This window comes from Arctopsyche grandis, chromosome 2, assembly GCF_051622035.1.
Source record: "Arctopsyche grandis isolate Sample6627 chromosome 2, ASM5162203v2, whole genome shotgun sequence".
In the NCBI taxonomy this organism is placed as follows: domain Eukaryota; kingdom Metazoa; phylum Arthropoda; class Insecta; order Trichoptera; family Hydropsychidae; genus Arctopsyche; species Arctopsyche grandis.
Window position 1 is genome coordinate 29,085,669 of NC_135356.1, and position 16,799 is coordinate 29,102,467.

Genomic DNA, 16,799 nt, shown 5'->3' on the forward strand with positions numbered 1-16,799 from the left:
TCTTACGTTTTTGCCAATAGTAACGCATTAAAGTTACTACTGTCTAATTTAAATTTTTGAAATAATTATATATACCGACAAAATATTGGTAGCCAATTTTGTTTCAAACCATATCAACAAGTCAGATGCAATCGGCGAATTCTGAGAACTTTTGTCTATTTTTACATAATTATAAATATTATATAATTTTTAAAATAAATCACCTGTGATGCATTTTATTAATATTGCAGTGATATTTTCCATTATAGTAAGTAATATATGTACATTTAGATTCTAATAAAGTTTATTGAATTTTTTTCGAATTCATTAATACAATTATATAAAAACGTACTACTGTTTGGCCACCGATTACAATATTGATACATACCATTATAAAACTAAGAATTTATTTTAAAAAAAGCGCATTTGTCCATCAATTCTCATGGCACCTGCCCCTCCCCACCGACTTATTAATAAAATACCTTATTAATTTTTATATATGTATTTTATTATCTGCATTTCAAGAGCTACATATATATAATTACAATATAAAGATACATTCTAGAGACTATTTCCTGGAATAGGGATTGAAAATGGCATAACACTGAGGATATATATACATATATATGTATATGTGATGGTTAAATTGTTCCGAATGATAATTTTTAAAATGTTATATGATATAAAACATACCTATAATGAACCAAATGTTAAATAATACTAGTAAATGTATAACAATTTCGCATCTACATATTATACATGCATACGTGTGCGAAAAAAAGAATAGTAATTCACAGTTTAAATTACATTAAACGGTGCATATAGTGTGTGGAAAAAATATGTCGTGTCAAATTTTTATAATTGTACAAAAATTACTATAACATAAAATAATATTTATATTGTTTTCCTGTATATATATTATATATGCATGTATAATACATTCACATATTTATGTTATAATTTGTATGCTACGCTGTATTGTGATATATCCTTTCGGGAAGCAAAACTATGTTCGTTCATTTTTGTAATTCGTAAGGTTTTGTTGTATGATTTTTATTTTTGAATAAATGAATTTGAAAACTGTCTGGAATTCAGTGTATTGTGTTATTGAAAGCCTTTATTTCTACTACATTTAACCACAACATTAAGAGTAATTTGAATTACAACATTTAGAGAAATCTGAATTACAACATTTAGAATAATCTGAATTACAACATTTAGAGAAATCTGAATTACAACATTTAGAGAAATCTGAATTACAACATTTAGAGTAATCTGAATTACAACATTTAGAGTAATCTGAATTAACATTCAATGGATTATTTTATTAACCTAATATTACACTTTTAAAATTGTCAATATGATATTTGAACAGTTTCATGTAATACAATCGAAAGTTTGTATTTAGTACCCCGATGTATGTATAGGTATATACGTAGGTCAAAGTCAAATCTCATATTGCAACTTTATACATGATTAATTATTATAAATATTGAATAACTACCCAAAGTTGCCCGGCCTTTTCAAATTCCTCGAGAGGAATAGCTCTTAACCCAAAATCCAAATATGTGGATTCGCATAGTCAACCAACAAACATACAATTAATTGATTATTACATATAATATAGATTACAATGATTAGATATTTTGAATAATATATTTTTATTAATAAAATAATAAAGAAACAACAATTACATAACAAAATAATATATGTATTTTTGTCAAAACTCGCAACAAAGACAATCAATATACCTTTAAGTGATAAAAAAAATATATACTCCTAATATATAGTAAGTAAATAAATGCAAATTAAATGCACGTACTTAAGTAGTGTATTTGAAATTTTATATACAAAAGGTAAAAAAATAACTGCATAGTATAACAGAATGCATCATCTCATTAAGACAAATATACCGAGTGCAGCAGAAAAAATCTACAAGATTTTGATGGTTGAAGTAAAGTAGTATTTATAATCGACTCGATGTAGTTAACGGTCTGATAATACTTGATGCTCCGTTGCTGATTTTCGACTAAAGAAGCAAAACGGTCACGATAACTTCAAATATATGAATGTATGTATGTATACAGATATGCTATGGAACGTTCCGGAACGGAAATTCGATGAAATTAAAAATCCAGACGTATAATTAACAGAAACGGTCTAATCCGAATCATCTGAAAGCTGCACCAAAAATCATCGATAAACTGAAAACAACAACAACAACGAAGGACCGGAAATGTCCCAAAACTCTTTGAATTCGTTAGAAAACATTGCCATTATTTAAACGACGCCATTTTGAAAAACAATTGAAAATAAAAATCAGATTTTGAATAGTATTTAATCTACATACTTGAAGAATTGAAAGGTTTTTCTGCCGCATTCTGCATATTTCTACGTATGTAAGTACGCGTCAAATATTCACACAAAATAGAATACCCTGAATATATTAAAAAGTGTCGCTAAATAATTAACTAAAATATATAAATATAATATTTGTACTCAGCAAAATATGCATTATACTAGGAGCATTTAACACATTGCGAACGTTCGTCGGGTAAATGAATACCTCGTCAGTCTTGAAGTCGTCTACATAGATGCAAAAGAACAAATATCGAATATGGTAAATGCATTTTAAACGGTGCGGCGAAAAATCTAAGTTGCGCCGTAGATTAAAGCGCCACGGTGAGGAGCCGTCACGAAGACCAGCTGATTGGTATCGCATCCGCGAGCCAACGAAGACCTCGAATAGAATGTGGTAATCAGCATTTGGACGTAGGATTCAACCTTGCTGCGCGGCAACAACGCGACTATACAACCACCCCATCTGAAACCAAATATATATATATATTGTTAACCGTTTGCCCGCTGCCGTCTTCTATGGAAGCTTTGTGCGACAAGTCTGTAGGGCGGCTGTCTTCCATAGAATTTCTGAACTTTGTACGGGATTTTGAGCCTTATATGCGGCTATTTCAACTGTTTTAAGGTTCAAAATTGGTTGAGTATATTACTGAGAGTTGAATGCCATCTATTCAATTTGCTTAAAATGAATATATACCGGTCAAAATTAGTTTTTTGTGGAACCATACTGAAACCTCGTTTATGTGACGTCACGTCTGTTGAACAATGGCGATGATATGTCTCAATTGTATTAAGAATGATTATTTGACAATTAAGCCAAAACTACGAGTTATATTATGTATTTTATTGTTTAAAATCATACTTTATGTGTTAATTAACATATCTGGTTATTTGAGTAAATATTAAAATCTGTATTTAAGGTCGAAAACTCGATTGCCAAATTCGCGAAAAAGGTGCTGCGGGCAAAGGGTTAATAATGATCAATTCAATAGAAAATTACATGAAAACAAAATAGTAGCTCACATTTACTTGCTACATACATATGTATATGATAAGTGAGAGTATACTTTATATTATACAGAGATGGCCAGGCGGGCTATTTTTGGGCATAGTTTATTTTTCCAGTATTATCTTACTGGCCTATTTTTTTCTATAGATGTAGTCGACAGGGGTTTTCAATCAAATATATATACATATAATGGAAAGAGACTTTGTGTATACATATGTGTGTATGTAAGTTTTGGTTCATAGATTCCGTATCGAAAAAATCAACTTTTCTATAACGATGATATTGATCTCGATTCCTTTTTCAGTTCCGGTTCCAGATTCCTGTTTCGGTTCCGAATCTGGATGCCTTTTTTTTAGTTCAGGTTCTGGATTCCTGTTTCAATTCCAGTATCAACTTCCTGTTTCAGTTCCATGCTATATGTAGATTAGTTCGACTATAATATACCATAAGTATTCATGTGGATGAATTTTGTGATTTGGGGGTCTTGTTCTGAAATAATTTTCATTTTAAACGGCACATAGACATTTTTTTGTTTTCGACTGGTATTCGTCCTTTATCAGTCGAAAACAACAAAAAGCCCGCCTATCCAACTCTGCTGTATAAGGTTAGGTTTCTAAAGAAAAATATTTCACGTGGACTTATGTACATATATGCAACTGCATTTGGGACTATACAAATTTTCATCATGTCGAATAAGTCATGCTATGGTCTCCGAGAGAAACAAACAAATATATACCCAGCACCGGTGACTCGTGCGTGAACTCCAAACTCATCGGACAGACGGACCATTTCGTTCAGCACGTCATGAGAGGACTCGTACAGCTCGCTCAAGCTCCTGTGGCTGGACCTCATAAGATTGCCGAGTACGCTTTCCCAATCGCCGCAGTCTTTTAGATTGGCACAAACCGAGCGAAACTGCTCCACGCGGATGGCTTCTAAAAAATCAAACCAAAAACACAAACCATCAATGATGGAAACTAGATTTTACCGTGACGATCTACGGCAATGCTAAAACCTTCGATGACGTGAGTGGCTCTATCTCTGATCTTGAGATTTCCGACGGTTATGGGCAGAGCGGCGACCAGCTCTCTCATCTTGTCCAAATCCACACCGAGTAGGTTTTGAACTTTGGCAATGGTCAACCTACCGGTTATGGGATCGTCTTCCAAGCCATGCGATTGCGCTATGATCTGAAACATCATATTAATTATTACATAAATATGTATAAAAATAGCAATCGGACTTAGACATGAGCACTTTGATTGTAACAGAAATTAACTAAATCCAGGATACTGCGAGCTACGGCGGAGAGATTCTCCCAAAACGTAGAAAAAGATATCATCTGCAGACTTCACTCGCCCGTCATATCTAATCGAAGATCAGACTATCCCCATTGATGTCTATAGCAGACAGGAATACACCAAACCCTTGAGATACGATTCCAAATAGCAAAAGGAAGCACAATTGGATGATTTACATTAGACAAAACTCCATGCAAGTCATCCGAGAAATGTTCCATGCATGCTTGATTTATCAACATACGTTCCTATGGGGTTATTTGTCGGAGAAAGTGTATACTAACACTTTCGCGACTCACCCGTGACATTTGATTTCTTTTCAGAACCGTACTTTATTTGACGTTTAAAAATGGTTGAAAAAAAATGTATGATTAGAGTTTTCCGGGATTCTTTAAATAAAAATGCAACAATGTCATTAGGGCTGCCACTTAATCAATTGTGCCGGTAAATCTGACAAGCCTATCAGCTCTCGTGCATCATGACGTGTCACTTATATGCATCCAAGTTCACACTAAACCTCTGGGAGCCTCGAATTATGTGAGTCAAATCATTTTTTGCAACTACAGTGTATAACCTCAATTATCCAGATTGTTAAAAACAAACACAAATTTTACGATTTTGCTGCTTTGAAATGCATAACATAAAAATTCGAAGATAAGAAGGAGAAATGAGTCAGTTGTCTTCAAAATTCAATACTTCAACCTCTTAGTAATATATTTAATTACATTAGTTTAAGCCGGGATCATAATTTTGATTAAAACCCCAATCATTGAAAACTCTTTGATTGAAATATTAATCATGAAATCCCACATATTTGTACATTTGTTGTTGAAATATTGTTTAAATTGCCTTTTTATTTTATTTATATTTTAGTACATTATTTTATTACTACAGTTTTATTAAATACATTTATTTTTTACTACAGTTTTTTTTTATTTTATAATTTTATATATCTTAATATTATATACAAAACTAAAAGGCTAGTGTTTAAAAAAGTTTTTTTTACCAGGGTATTCCTGTCTGCTATAGACTTCAATGAGGATAGTCTGATCTTCGATTAGATATGACGGTAAAAAAAGGTGAGGACGTTTGTTTTTTCCTAAAAACTTGATCGCGATTTAAATATTCATTCTTAATATTACCGATATGGAAAATAAAACAAAAAGAAAACGTGTTGTATTATCATTAAAAGACAAATTAGATAAAATCAATGCTTTAAAAAGCGTTTTTTGTCAAATAAATATGGTGTTGAAAAGTCAACGATCTCGGATATAAAAAAATCAAGTGAAAAAATGATCAAGTTTACTGATTCTTTAATGTCAGAAGAGGGAAGCTCAGACCGTAAGGTTATGAAAAAATCAGGAAATGAAGAAGTCAAAGAGTGTATTTTTATGTGGTTCATTAAATGACGATTGTCAGGACAGTTAATATCTAGTCCATTATTGTATGAAATGTATTCGCGATTTGGCAGCTTCAAAAAGAAGAGCTAACTTTAAGCAAAAATTCACAATCGAATTTCTCAATAAAGCATAATTTGATATTGATCTTCATGTTATTATATATATGTAAATTTAGACAAATAAAAATTATTCATACTGAATGTACACATATTTCGCTGTCAATTGTGATTTTTTCGATTATGCGGATTTTTCATAATCCGGACTACCTTCATCCCCAATTAGTCCGGATAATCGAGGTTCTACTGTAATTTAAAAATTGCTGGCGTACAGGTAAAGATCAAATATTCCGCGAGTGGCAGCTAACTGGCTGACTATTAACAACAGTTGAAGAATAGCATCCAGAGCGGAAATGTAACAAATTTCAGATATAACATACTAAGAAAAGTGACGGTGAATGTCTGACAACAGGCTGAACTCGTCTGTAAGACATTATCTTCAAAAATGTATATAAGACTTGGCTATATATTTAATTAGTGAATAAATTTACCTTGGAAATGTTTGTTTGAAGTATTTGTCCTCGAGTTGAAATGTTTGTTTTCAAGTTACTGATAGTGTAATCGTTTCTACTCCCCTCTGAATAAATACCTCACACTTAATACTCAAATGAGCACTATAAAAAATATATATTAACCTGGGCTGCAATTGTGCAGGATTGAACGCGATCGTTAAAGACATTATTCGCCGCTTTGTTGGCTTCGACTAAGGAATGAGCGACGACAAACACAGCCTCTTGAGGTAGGCTAACAGGAGTAGAGCTCAACGGATTCCAACTTATGTAAGAAGCGCAGCCTTCATAAAAGAAAAAATCATACCATTGTTAAAGTTCAAATTCTGTAATAAAATTTAATTTCAACAACAGCCAAGCATCTTTAGAACCCAATCGGCAATAACTTGTTATTGATAAAACAGTTATTATTTCATATCGTTCGTTGATAAAAGTCAGCTTAAGAAACTCGGTTCATTTTAAGATAAGACACGGTGAAGAAAAATAATAATGGCATACACCGGTGAGCTAAGTGAGTTAGCCCCGATACCTTATCAGCTAAATAAGTATATTTCAAATGATTATTGCCTTGGCCTCTGATTTTTTATATCGTGGCGGCTCTAAAGATGCCTAACTCTTGCAATGACATACCTTCTTCGGCTAAAAATGCTATGGCTTGGTCCATACCACCGCCTGCTGTGCCGATTAGACGCTCGCTACGAGCGCACAACATAGCCATTTGCATCTTGGATAATTTCACCTCCAATCATTAAAATAATATTAAAAATCATAAGTAAAAGACATACATATATATCATTAAACGCAAAAAATCACAATTTGAATATAAAAAAAATTTTCAAGTAGAGAAAGGCCCAATGTATGGAGCAGGAATCGCAGATTGAAAAAGTGTAAGTATAAAGTACCATTATATGGCTTAGACGGCCGAAACTACTTTTTTCGAGACGGTTCTCATGATATCTCAAGTTCTACTGAACCAATATACTTGAAATTTGGCGTGAGCTTTCTCTATACATTACTCTATCGGACTAACTAAAACTATAACAAAATTTCAATTTTTACTATTTTCAAAAAATTCGGAAGTCAAAAAAACTGGTAAAAAATGTCTTTTTATTTCAGGCAGCCGCTATTTTGCGAAAAAATATTTTTTTGACTTTTCCATAGTTTGGACGATTGCAGCATTTGTTTGGATTAATAATTAATTTGTTTTTTTTTTAATATCAGATTACTAGGAGGGTTGCAATCGTGACAACCAGGGCGCGCCATTTTTTTGAGACCCCTCACTTCATCAGCCTGTAACTTTTTGAATTTTGAATTTTTTCCTTTGATTTTTTTTTATGTATTCTTCAAACATTAATAAATATTTGATTAAATAATGGCTTTTGGTTTTTTTTTTATTGCACCTGAAAAATACCTACAATTCATGCCTCTAGACAAGAATACTCGGTGGACAAAAAAGAAGTGCTATAATGGTACCGGAGTGAATGCAAAAGGGTAAAAGGAAGACCGCAGGCGAAATGGGTCGAGTGAGATGGATGAGAGTTGCGCAAAACAGAGACGAAAGGAAGCGTGTTGGAGAGGCCTTCATCCAGCATTGAATGGCGAACAGCTGTAGACTGTAGATGTAAACTCATGCAAATTACGCAACAAGTCTATACTCTAAAATGTATCAAAAAAAACAAATTGCATATACCAACACAATCGCTTCAATAACAATTTTTCACCAAAACAATACGCTATCCACCACTTTATCGTAATATACAAAAATAAACACTTTTCATTATGTAAGTATACATTAATCAAACGCATATTAATCATATTTACGATGCTCTCAATATTTTCATACAAGTGATAACATAAGACTTAACAAATAACAATACTAACACACACATATTATTCATTTAAAAACAGTAGATAAGATCGCAATACAGCAAGAAAATGAAATTAAAAAAAACAATGCGCTATATATACATACATACATATATGATAATAACACACATCACACACTATCGATATACCTCATTATCGTGCAAGTATGCTAAAGCCGCTGCACAGACTAAAGCGCTGGAGCTGGAGAGGCCGGCAGCCGGCGGGATCGTTCCGCAGACGGCCAGCGTAATACCTCGAGGAGTCGAATCCGGATAGGCCATTTCAGCAGCACCGATGATCCCGCACATAATATACTCGTACCATTCCGGCTTAGTTCCATGACTTGTACTATAAGAATATAAAAAAAATTAACTAACAAATAATCGCTTGACTAGCAATCTACGCATATATACGTATATATGTATGTACATATGATTTGTTTTAATCACAATATATCTTACTGGAGTTCATTGATGGGGCCCACATAGTCACGATACGATGGATTTCTATTGATGATGTGCAGTGTGGGCTCTACGGTGCCTCTAACTGCTATTATCACATCCTGTTCCAACGCCATGGGCAAAACAGGATATCCACAGTAATCAACATGCTCGCCGATTAGGTTGACTCTGAAATAAATTATTAAAAAAATCAACACTTGCACATCATGATTTTTATAAAACTAATGTGTGTGTGTGTGTGTATTTCACAAAAAACCAAAGAACATTTTCATTATTTCAAGTAATCATACCTAGCTAGCTATAACTAGCTAGAATTAATCAATGTACACTCATCATTACAGATCGCTCCAATGAGACGAGTGTACTATACACGAAATTATATATTTAATGCATAATTCGAAACCATAGTCAGACATTGCAAACATCGCGATCAATAAACGTCGTATACAATAAGCATCCACAGAGACATATTTTATTTTTATTTTTTATTTTTTTATTTAATTTACACCAAGAAGGCCTAACAGGTAAACCCAATGCACCTTCCTGGCCAAAGACAATTATATAAACATATATGTACACCATCCATATATACACAAATTCTTACACGTATACACAAATACACATACATACATTCATAAATATAAAAATACACATATATACATATACATACATACACACCTACACATATATATATATATATATATATATATATATATATATATATATATATATATATATATATATATATATATATATATATATATAAAATAGCATACATATATAAATAAAGATAAAACCAACATACATACACATTATGCTAAATAATAAATATATAAATATATGGAGAAGAACCCGGTGAATCCTGAAATACAACACAATAACGTGTGAAATGGGGAGGGGGGGGGGGGGAGAGCCAATTTTGCAGGAATCGTTTCAATAAAAATCAGAACAATTGGCAAAGTCTGATAAGAAACGACCGACCCGGTTACAAGCCAAGGTCTCGAACTCCACATAACCACACTGACCATAGCAAGATATGCCAACCACTAGTCCATGCTGCTGGTATAGCTCGGTGGTTGTGTTAATGCTAACCACCGAGAGGTTCAAGCCCTGGGTTGAAAATAATTTATTGCGAGTATTTCTGCAACGCTGCTGGGCAGACTTGGATATTTGTAACTCCAAGGCGATCGCTTCCTATCAAAGTATGCCAATTTATCTGATTTAATTGTTGAAACTGATCCTCATTAAATTGGCAAAAACCATCCTTCAACCTTCTATTGAATATGATTTTTCAAATTTAAATACGTACAAGTACAAGACCATAGACGTCGCTCAGGGACAAAAAAAAAATCACTTTGTAGCATCATGTTTTACTACGTGGACTGCTAGTGAATATTTACTTTAGATTAAAATTGAAACGAAATAACAACACGTTCGTGTTAACAGCATATGTAGATAAACTGTTGATAAGGACGTTATAATGACCGATAGGAATACAATAAGTTTGCAATCGTGTAAATTTACACGATTGCTCTACATATACACATACATACATACATGCATAGAAACGTGTTATACAATAAAATATTGGATAGTTCTAAAACACGTGGCAAAAGAAATTGTTGTTTTTGAATTTATTATTTAATCGTCCAACAATTCAGTTACCGATGCGAAAATCTAAACATTTATTATAAAAGTATACGATGAAAATTTGTAGTAAGTTTTATCCGTCTTCAATATAGATTAAATCAACCGAGTTGAAGCAAAGATAATCAGTTGATATTTTCCAATCCCTGATTACCGACCTCCTTAACAAAGAACAATCTGATTTTTTTAACGAATGATGCTCAACGGTTCTAATCTATCATAAGTACATACATACATATATCAATGATGATTAGAAGTAGCGTCTTCGCCTCACGTTAGAATATTTCGAAAAATTATATGGGGCAGGTTTTGATATTGATTTTTAAATGCTTTTTATTATTACTCAATTATGTTCACACTACTATTTTAATAGCTATTGATCTACTGATCATTTTCTATTTTACAATTTTAATTTAATTCCGTTAGTAATCATAGTATTATATTATTCTAATGTGAATCTACTACATAATAGGTAAAAGAGCTCAAAAGCCTATTTACAATTCGTATGGGGCAAGTTTTAAAATGTGTGCACAAGAAGCATATGTGAACAGTTTAACTGTATTCAATGTGACTAATAATTGCAAATGTACAATCTGTATGCTAAATATAGATATATGCCATTGCGAGATAAAACCCAGGGCCACGAAGTTGGAGTAATCACTCAGTCAGACTCATCAAATACCTGATATGTATGCAGTGTTTCAATCTTAAGTACGACGAAAATCCGTCTGGTGATTCCCAATGCATTGTATGAAGTCGAAACTAAACGCTAAAAAAGCGAGAAAGGGGCGATACATACATAGATGTCTTCAATGTGTGGTGCTGGAGTTGGATGCATGAACATTCCCATCCTCGAAGAGCTGACAGTTTCAGAGACTATAATATGTAGAAAAAGGATTCTTTCCTATTTTGACTATATATATATATGAACTATATATAGCCAGCAGTGTGGCTCGGTGGTTGCGTTTACGTTTAGCACCGATAAGTTACCGGGTTCTATTAATGCTGCTGGTTAGACTTGGATATTTGTGACTCCAAGTCGATCGTTTCCTATCAGAGTTTGCCGATTTATCTGATTTCATTGTTGGAACGGTTCCTCCATCAAATTGGCAAAAACCATCCTACCTGCTATATCACAAATATCTGAATTTGATGTATGTACAATATGTAAAAATGTATGTACAAGTCTAAATCCATAGATGTTTCTAGGGATTAATTAATTAATTGTTAATTTCATGTTCTTCAGCTTTTCGAAATTCAGCGATTTATGTAATAATAAAAAATGCTGCAATGTTTGCGATTGATTGTTAGGCCTTCCTGGTATATATCTATGTAAAAAGTAAAATAAAATATTGCCAGGAAGAATGAAGACAGTCTTGAGAAGCTGATAAGTCAGTGGAACACTAGAGGAAAGAGGACAGTCTCCCATATAAGATGGTCAGATCAAATTTAAGAAGTGACGGGATTGTCCGTAAACGCAGCTTTAAACTTGACACAAGACCAGGAGTGGAAGATTTTCCACCATATTACAGATGATAGAAATGTATACGACGATTAGCATTGAGCAAACGAGAAAGAAGAATAAACGACTTGAAATGCTGATAAAATGTATTGACATTGCGTTTGAATGAGCCTGACATGTTGAAGTTGAAAATTGCAAATAGTAATAATAAAAAAAAAATGGAAGAAAAATCGAACAAGAGTAAATTGCAACATCTGGTTGATGGATGTGTAGGAATATAGCACAACTTTTGCTATTCCGAATCAAAACCAGTAATCTCATATATTTCACAACAATACACAAGTCTTACGATGGCATCATCATCGCTCCTGTACAAACATGCAGAACTCGAGGGCAACGTCCCCTTTGACTATTCCAGAAGAAAGAGTTGCGCATACACATATGGTGAACTGATCAACTTTCAATTTTACCCATTTTTTCTTTCAATATGTTGTAATTTTTTTTTTATGAATAGTTGATTTTTTTTTATTATTATACATATTTGATCTTTGCTTTATCTATGTATGGGTTACCTGATAACTCGTTCACAGATTTTTCGTAAACCGAGGATGCGCTCCAGGCATTACGTATACGGCCATCTCTTTCTCACCCCGTCTGTTCACCAAAATCTCGTTTACTATGCCATTACGTATGCAGCCATCTCTTTCACAGACTGTCTGTTATCGGTGAACAGACGGACTGTGAAAGAGATGGCTGCATACGTAATGGCAGAGTAAACGAGATCATGGTGAACAGACGGGGTGACAAAGAGATGGCCGTATACGTAATGCCTGGAGCGCATCCTCGATTTACGGAAAATCTGTGAACGAGTTGTCGTGTCACCCTATGTATGTGGGTAGTAACAATAGATGACGTTGTGTGACCATGCTAAGATTCGACCTTGAGATTTTGACTGATTCGAAGCCCCAGCCTTCACCCCTCTCTTGCCAACATGCGCTCTAGTCATTTCTACATATACAGTTTATACCAGGGCTGTGGACAGTCTAATTTTAGCAATGCTCAATCGATTTTTCCCCCATTTTGTTCCCATATGCGTAGGACCATTTTCAGGTATATACATACACAAATACAGTCGTAATTTCATCAACCAATGCAAAGAATGGGCTAATTTTTTTTAATATTCTAGCCTAATACAGGGTGAACTGATACACATATGGTGAACTGATTTTTTCATTCAATATGTTGTATTCTTTTTTTTTTTTATAAATAGATTTTATTATTATACATATTTGATTTTTGCTTTATCTATGTATCTAGGTAGTAACAATAGATGACGTTGTGTGACCATGCTAAAATTCGAACTTGAGATTTTGACTGATTCGAACTCAGAATCGATCAATGGCGCCGTCCACACACGATGTCTACTACCAATATTTCCATATCCAGTTGCCATATTGCAACCTGCGGTTGCTATTTAAGAACTGGATATGGAAATATCGGTAATAGATATCGTGTGTGTGGACGGCGCCAATGATCATGTTTTCGGAAAACAGACTACTAATGTAATGTAATGTAATGTAATGTAATGTAATGTCAAATGTGTACCGGTCACAGGACAACCAGTCGCTCTAGATCGGTCACACGTGATCACCCGTCACACTAAAACTGGTCACACCCTAAAACTAGTCATACCCTAAAATCGGTTAACCAGTTTTCTCGTGACCGATTTTAGGGTGTGACCAGTTTTAGTGTGACGGGTGATCACGTGTGACCGATCTAGAGCGACCGGTTGTCCTGTGACTGGTTCACATATGACTAGTAGTCCGTTTACCGAAAACATGATCATTGGCGCCGTCCACACACACGATATCTATTACCGATATTTCCATATCCAGTTCCTAAATAGCAACCGCAGGTTGCAATATGGCAACTGGATATGGAAATATTGGTAGTAGACATCGTGTGTGGACGGCGCCATTGATCGATTCTGAGTTCGAATCAGTCAAAATCTCAAGTTCGAATTTTAGCATGGTCACACAACGTCATCTATTGTTACTACCTACATACATAGATAAAGCAAAAATCAAATATGTATAATAATAAAATCTATTCATAAAAAAAAATGAATACGACATATTGAAAGAAAAAATCAGTTCACCATATGTGTATCGGTTTACCCTGTATTAGGCTAGAATATTAAACAAAATTAGCCCATTCTTTGCATTGGTTGATGAAATTACGACTGTATTTGTGTATGTATATACCTGGAAATGGTCCTACGCATATGGGAACAAAATGGGGGAAAAATCAATTGAGCATTGCTAAAATTAGATTGTCCACAGCCCTGGTATAAACTGTATATGTAGAAATGACTAGAGTGCATTTTGGCAAGAGAGGGGTGAAGGCTGGGGGGGGGGGTGATAAATGATTGAGTAAAAATTCTGATGAAGTTTAAATGTGACAGGCATAGTATCATACCTGCCAGGTACGCGGACGTAGAATTCTGGTGGATGTCTGAAGTAATCTTCGAACATTGTTCTTAAATAGTCGGTCCGGTCGGTTGCGGGAGGTCGTCCGAACACCGGCACCGTATCATCGTAGCCTGCCATGTCTGCCGCCTGATTGACAGCCGCATCCCATCTGACGTCTCGCCAGCGATTCTGCCCGCAGCACCTAACATGGTGGATTCCAGCCATGACGGACACCAGACAATCTACTGAATTACACTGAGATTCTCAGTCTGAGAGTCCCAATAAACCACGAAGCTTCTGCTGTCTTTCTCGAAGGAAAGGATATGAATGAAGAGCGATCGGCAGCTCTATTGAAAAAGAAAGAAAATGTACGACCGAAAATCAATAATGCAGTTGCAGTGCTTCTACTACCGGGATGACACGAAGCAAGTAGCTAGGAGGAGTAAAGTGACTTCTCACCCGGGCTTTCAATTATTCACAAATTCGAATATCAAATAAAAATCGATGAAATATTCGAATATTCATTTTTATTTTATTTTATTTTAGTTTTTATTTTTATTTGGCTCACCAACAATGTACATACATAACACAATATAGTCTTTACACATTTATGATTCTGGTATATACATCAATTATATTTTGTTAAATTCTTTTTTCGCGTATTCTTTTTTTTTTTCAGAACATTTTGTGGTGGTTTAAGGGGTTGCGATTTATTTGCAGGCTGAAAATCTCCCCCTCGTCCCTTCTATTTCCACTCGACTGATATATGCGATTTAATACCTATTTATAAATGTGAAAGGTATGTATGTATGTCTAGGAAAATTTTAATACTATTTTTTTTAATTTCAGTTCAATAAACCAAAAGGTTTCTGAGAAAAATATAAAAAAAACTCGATTCTCTAGACCAGGATTCTCCAACCAGGAAAGGGGCCGGTTTGGAATTTCAAAATGTATGGTGGGCCGGATAAAAAATTCGTATTGAAATCCAGTATGAACAAATTTGCACACGTGTAATGATTTTGCATGAGTAATTTATACCTAATGTGTGTATCGAAAACTGCGAATTTTGGAAAAGACGTTCTGATTATTATTGGTCACAAAGCGCTCGCCCAAAGATCACTAAAATCTCTATAACGGAACATCTGGCAGCCGAAAAGTCCATCATACTAACAAGAACTTGAGTGCCAAATATTCCTTATTCGCGATTTTAATGGCAAAAATTGTCTTTTGGGCTATGGCAATGTGATTAATAATTAAATTACCTATTCATATAGCTGAAAATCGGACGAATATTCGAGTATTCGATTGATTACTTTACTTGTCACGAACTTGGACAATTTTAAAACGATGGATCTGATACTGCAAGGTATATGAGCTGTCGTGGACATCTACTTGGACAAACCTGGACTGTAATTATTTTCTTCATGAGGTTTAGCAGGACGATAGAGATGCATATAAAAAGTACACATGATTTACATACTGCTCCACAAACCGTATTGTCTTCGGTTCTGACCATTTTTTCTATTGTACATACTATTCTATTGTACTGTGGCGGCTCGCTTATACGACATGGTCGAGTTTGGTTGCCTTCCTGCGAGTGGGGACCAACCCGGCTGGGTTCGGAGAGCCACTACTCACTCTGTCTTCAGCTGTCATATAATAAACACGTGCATTAACATGCCAGTCGTCTCATTCGTTCATCCCCTATACTGGTGACCCCCGACATCGAGTCACGCAGCCTCGATCAATTTCAACATGCCGCTCATCCCTGCCTCGCCGAGCCAGGCGGGAGAAGCTACCCGCCGCGCCCCCATCGCCATCAACACGCGTCGCGGCCCGCGGGTGACAATAAACGAGCAGACACGGCTACCTACCTACCTACCTATCGACTGGAGTCCAGCCACAACGTCGATGACAGGTGCTTTAAAAAAATGGGGGAGCGAATGAGACGACGATCTTGACAGCTGGATGTGGAGTCATGCGCGATCCACTACACATAGAACGGTCATCCAGCACCACAAGACATACACCACCTCAGTACCATCATCATCATCAAGGCCCCGTCCGTCCCCACGAGCGTCGTCACGCCGAGACGGGCGGTAGCGCTACAACACCTCCACGAGCCACAACGACTCACGGTCCAGCTCGGAGTATCATCAACCACATCGATGCCCCTGCCGCCCCCGCCGCCCCACCAACCGACATCAGCCTCGGAAGAGCGGCGCCGCCGCAGCATCGCATCGCATCGGCGCGAACATCGGACCACCCACCGTCCTGCTCGCG

General features: G+C 35.2%; 1 protein-coding gene across 1 annotated transcript; it reads right to left on the reverse strand.

The window, feature by feature from the left end:
- Positions 1-474: 474 nt before the first annotated feature.
- Positions 475-14,701, reverse strand: Galk (N-acetylgalactosamine kinase). The gene is made up of 8 exons (XM_077446087.1): positions 14,524-14,701; positions 8,937-9,104; positions 8,625-8,823; positions 7,240-7,348; positions 6,736-6,893; positions 4,362-4,536; positions 4,083-4,281; positions 475-2,803 (listed from the first exon to the last, which is right to left on the reverse strand). The coding sequence occupies exons 1-8, from the start codon at positions 14,652-14,654 to the stop codon at positions 2,632-2,634; spliced, it is 1,311 nt and encodes a 436-aa protein (XP_077302213.1). The 5' UTR covers positions 14,655-14,701; the 3' UTR covers positions 475-2,631.
- Between the last annotated feature and the right edge of the window lie 2,098 nt (positions 14,702-16,799).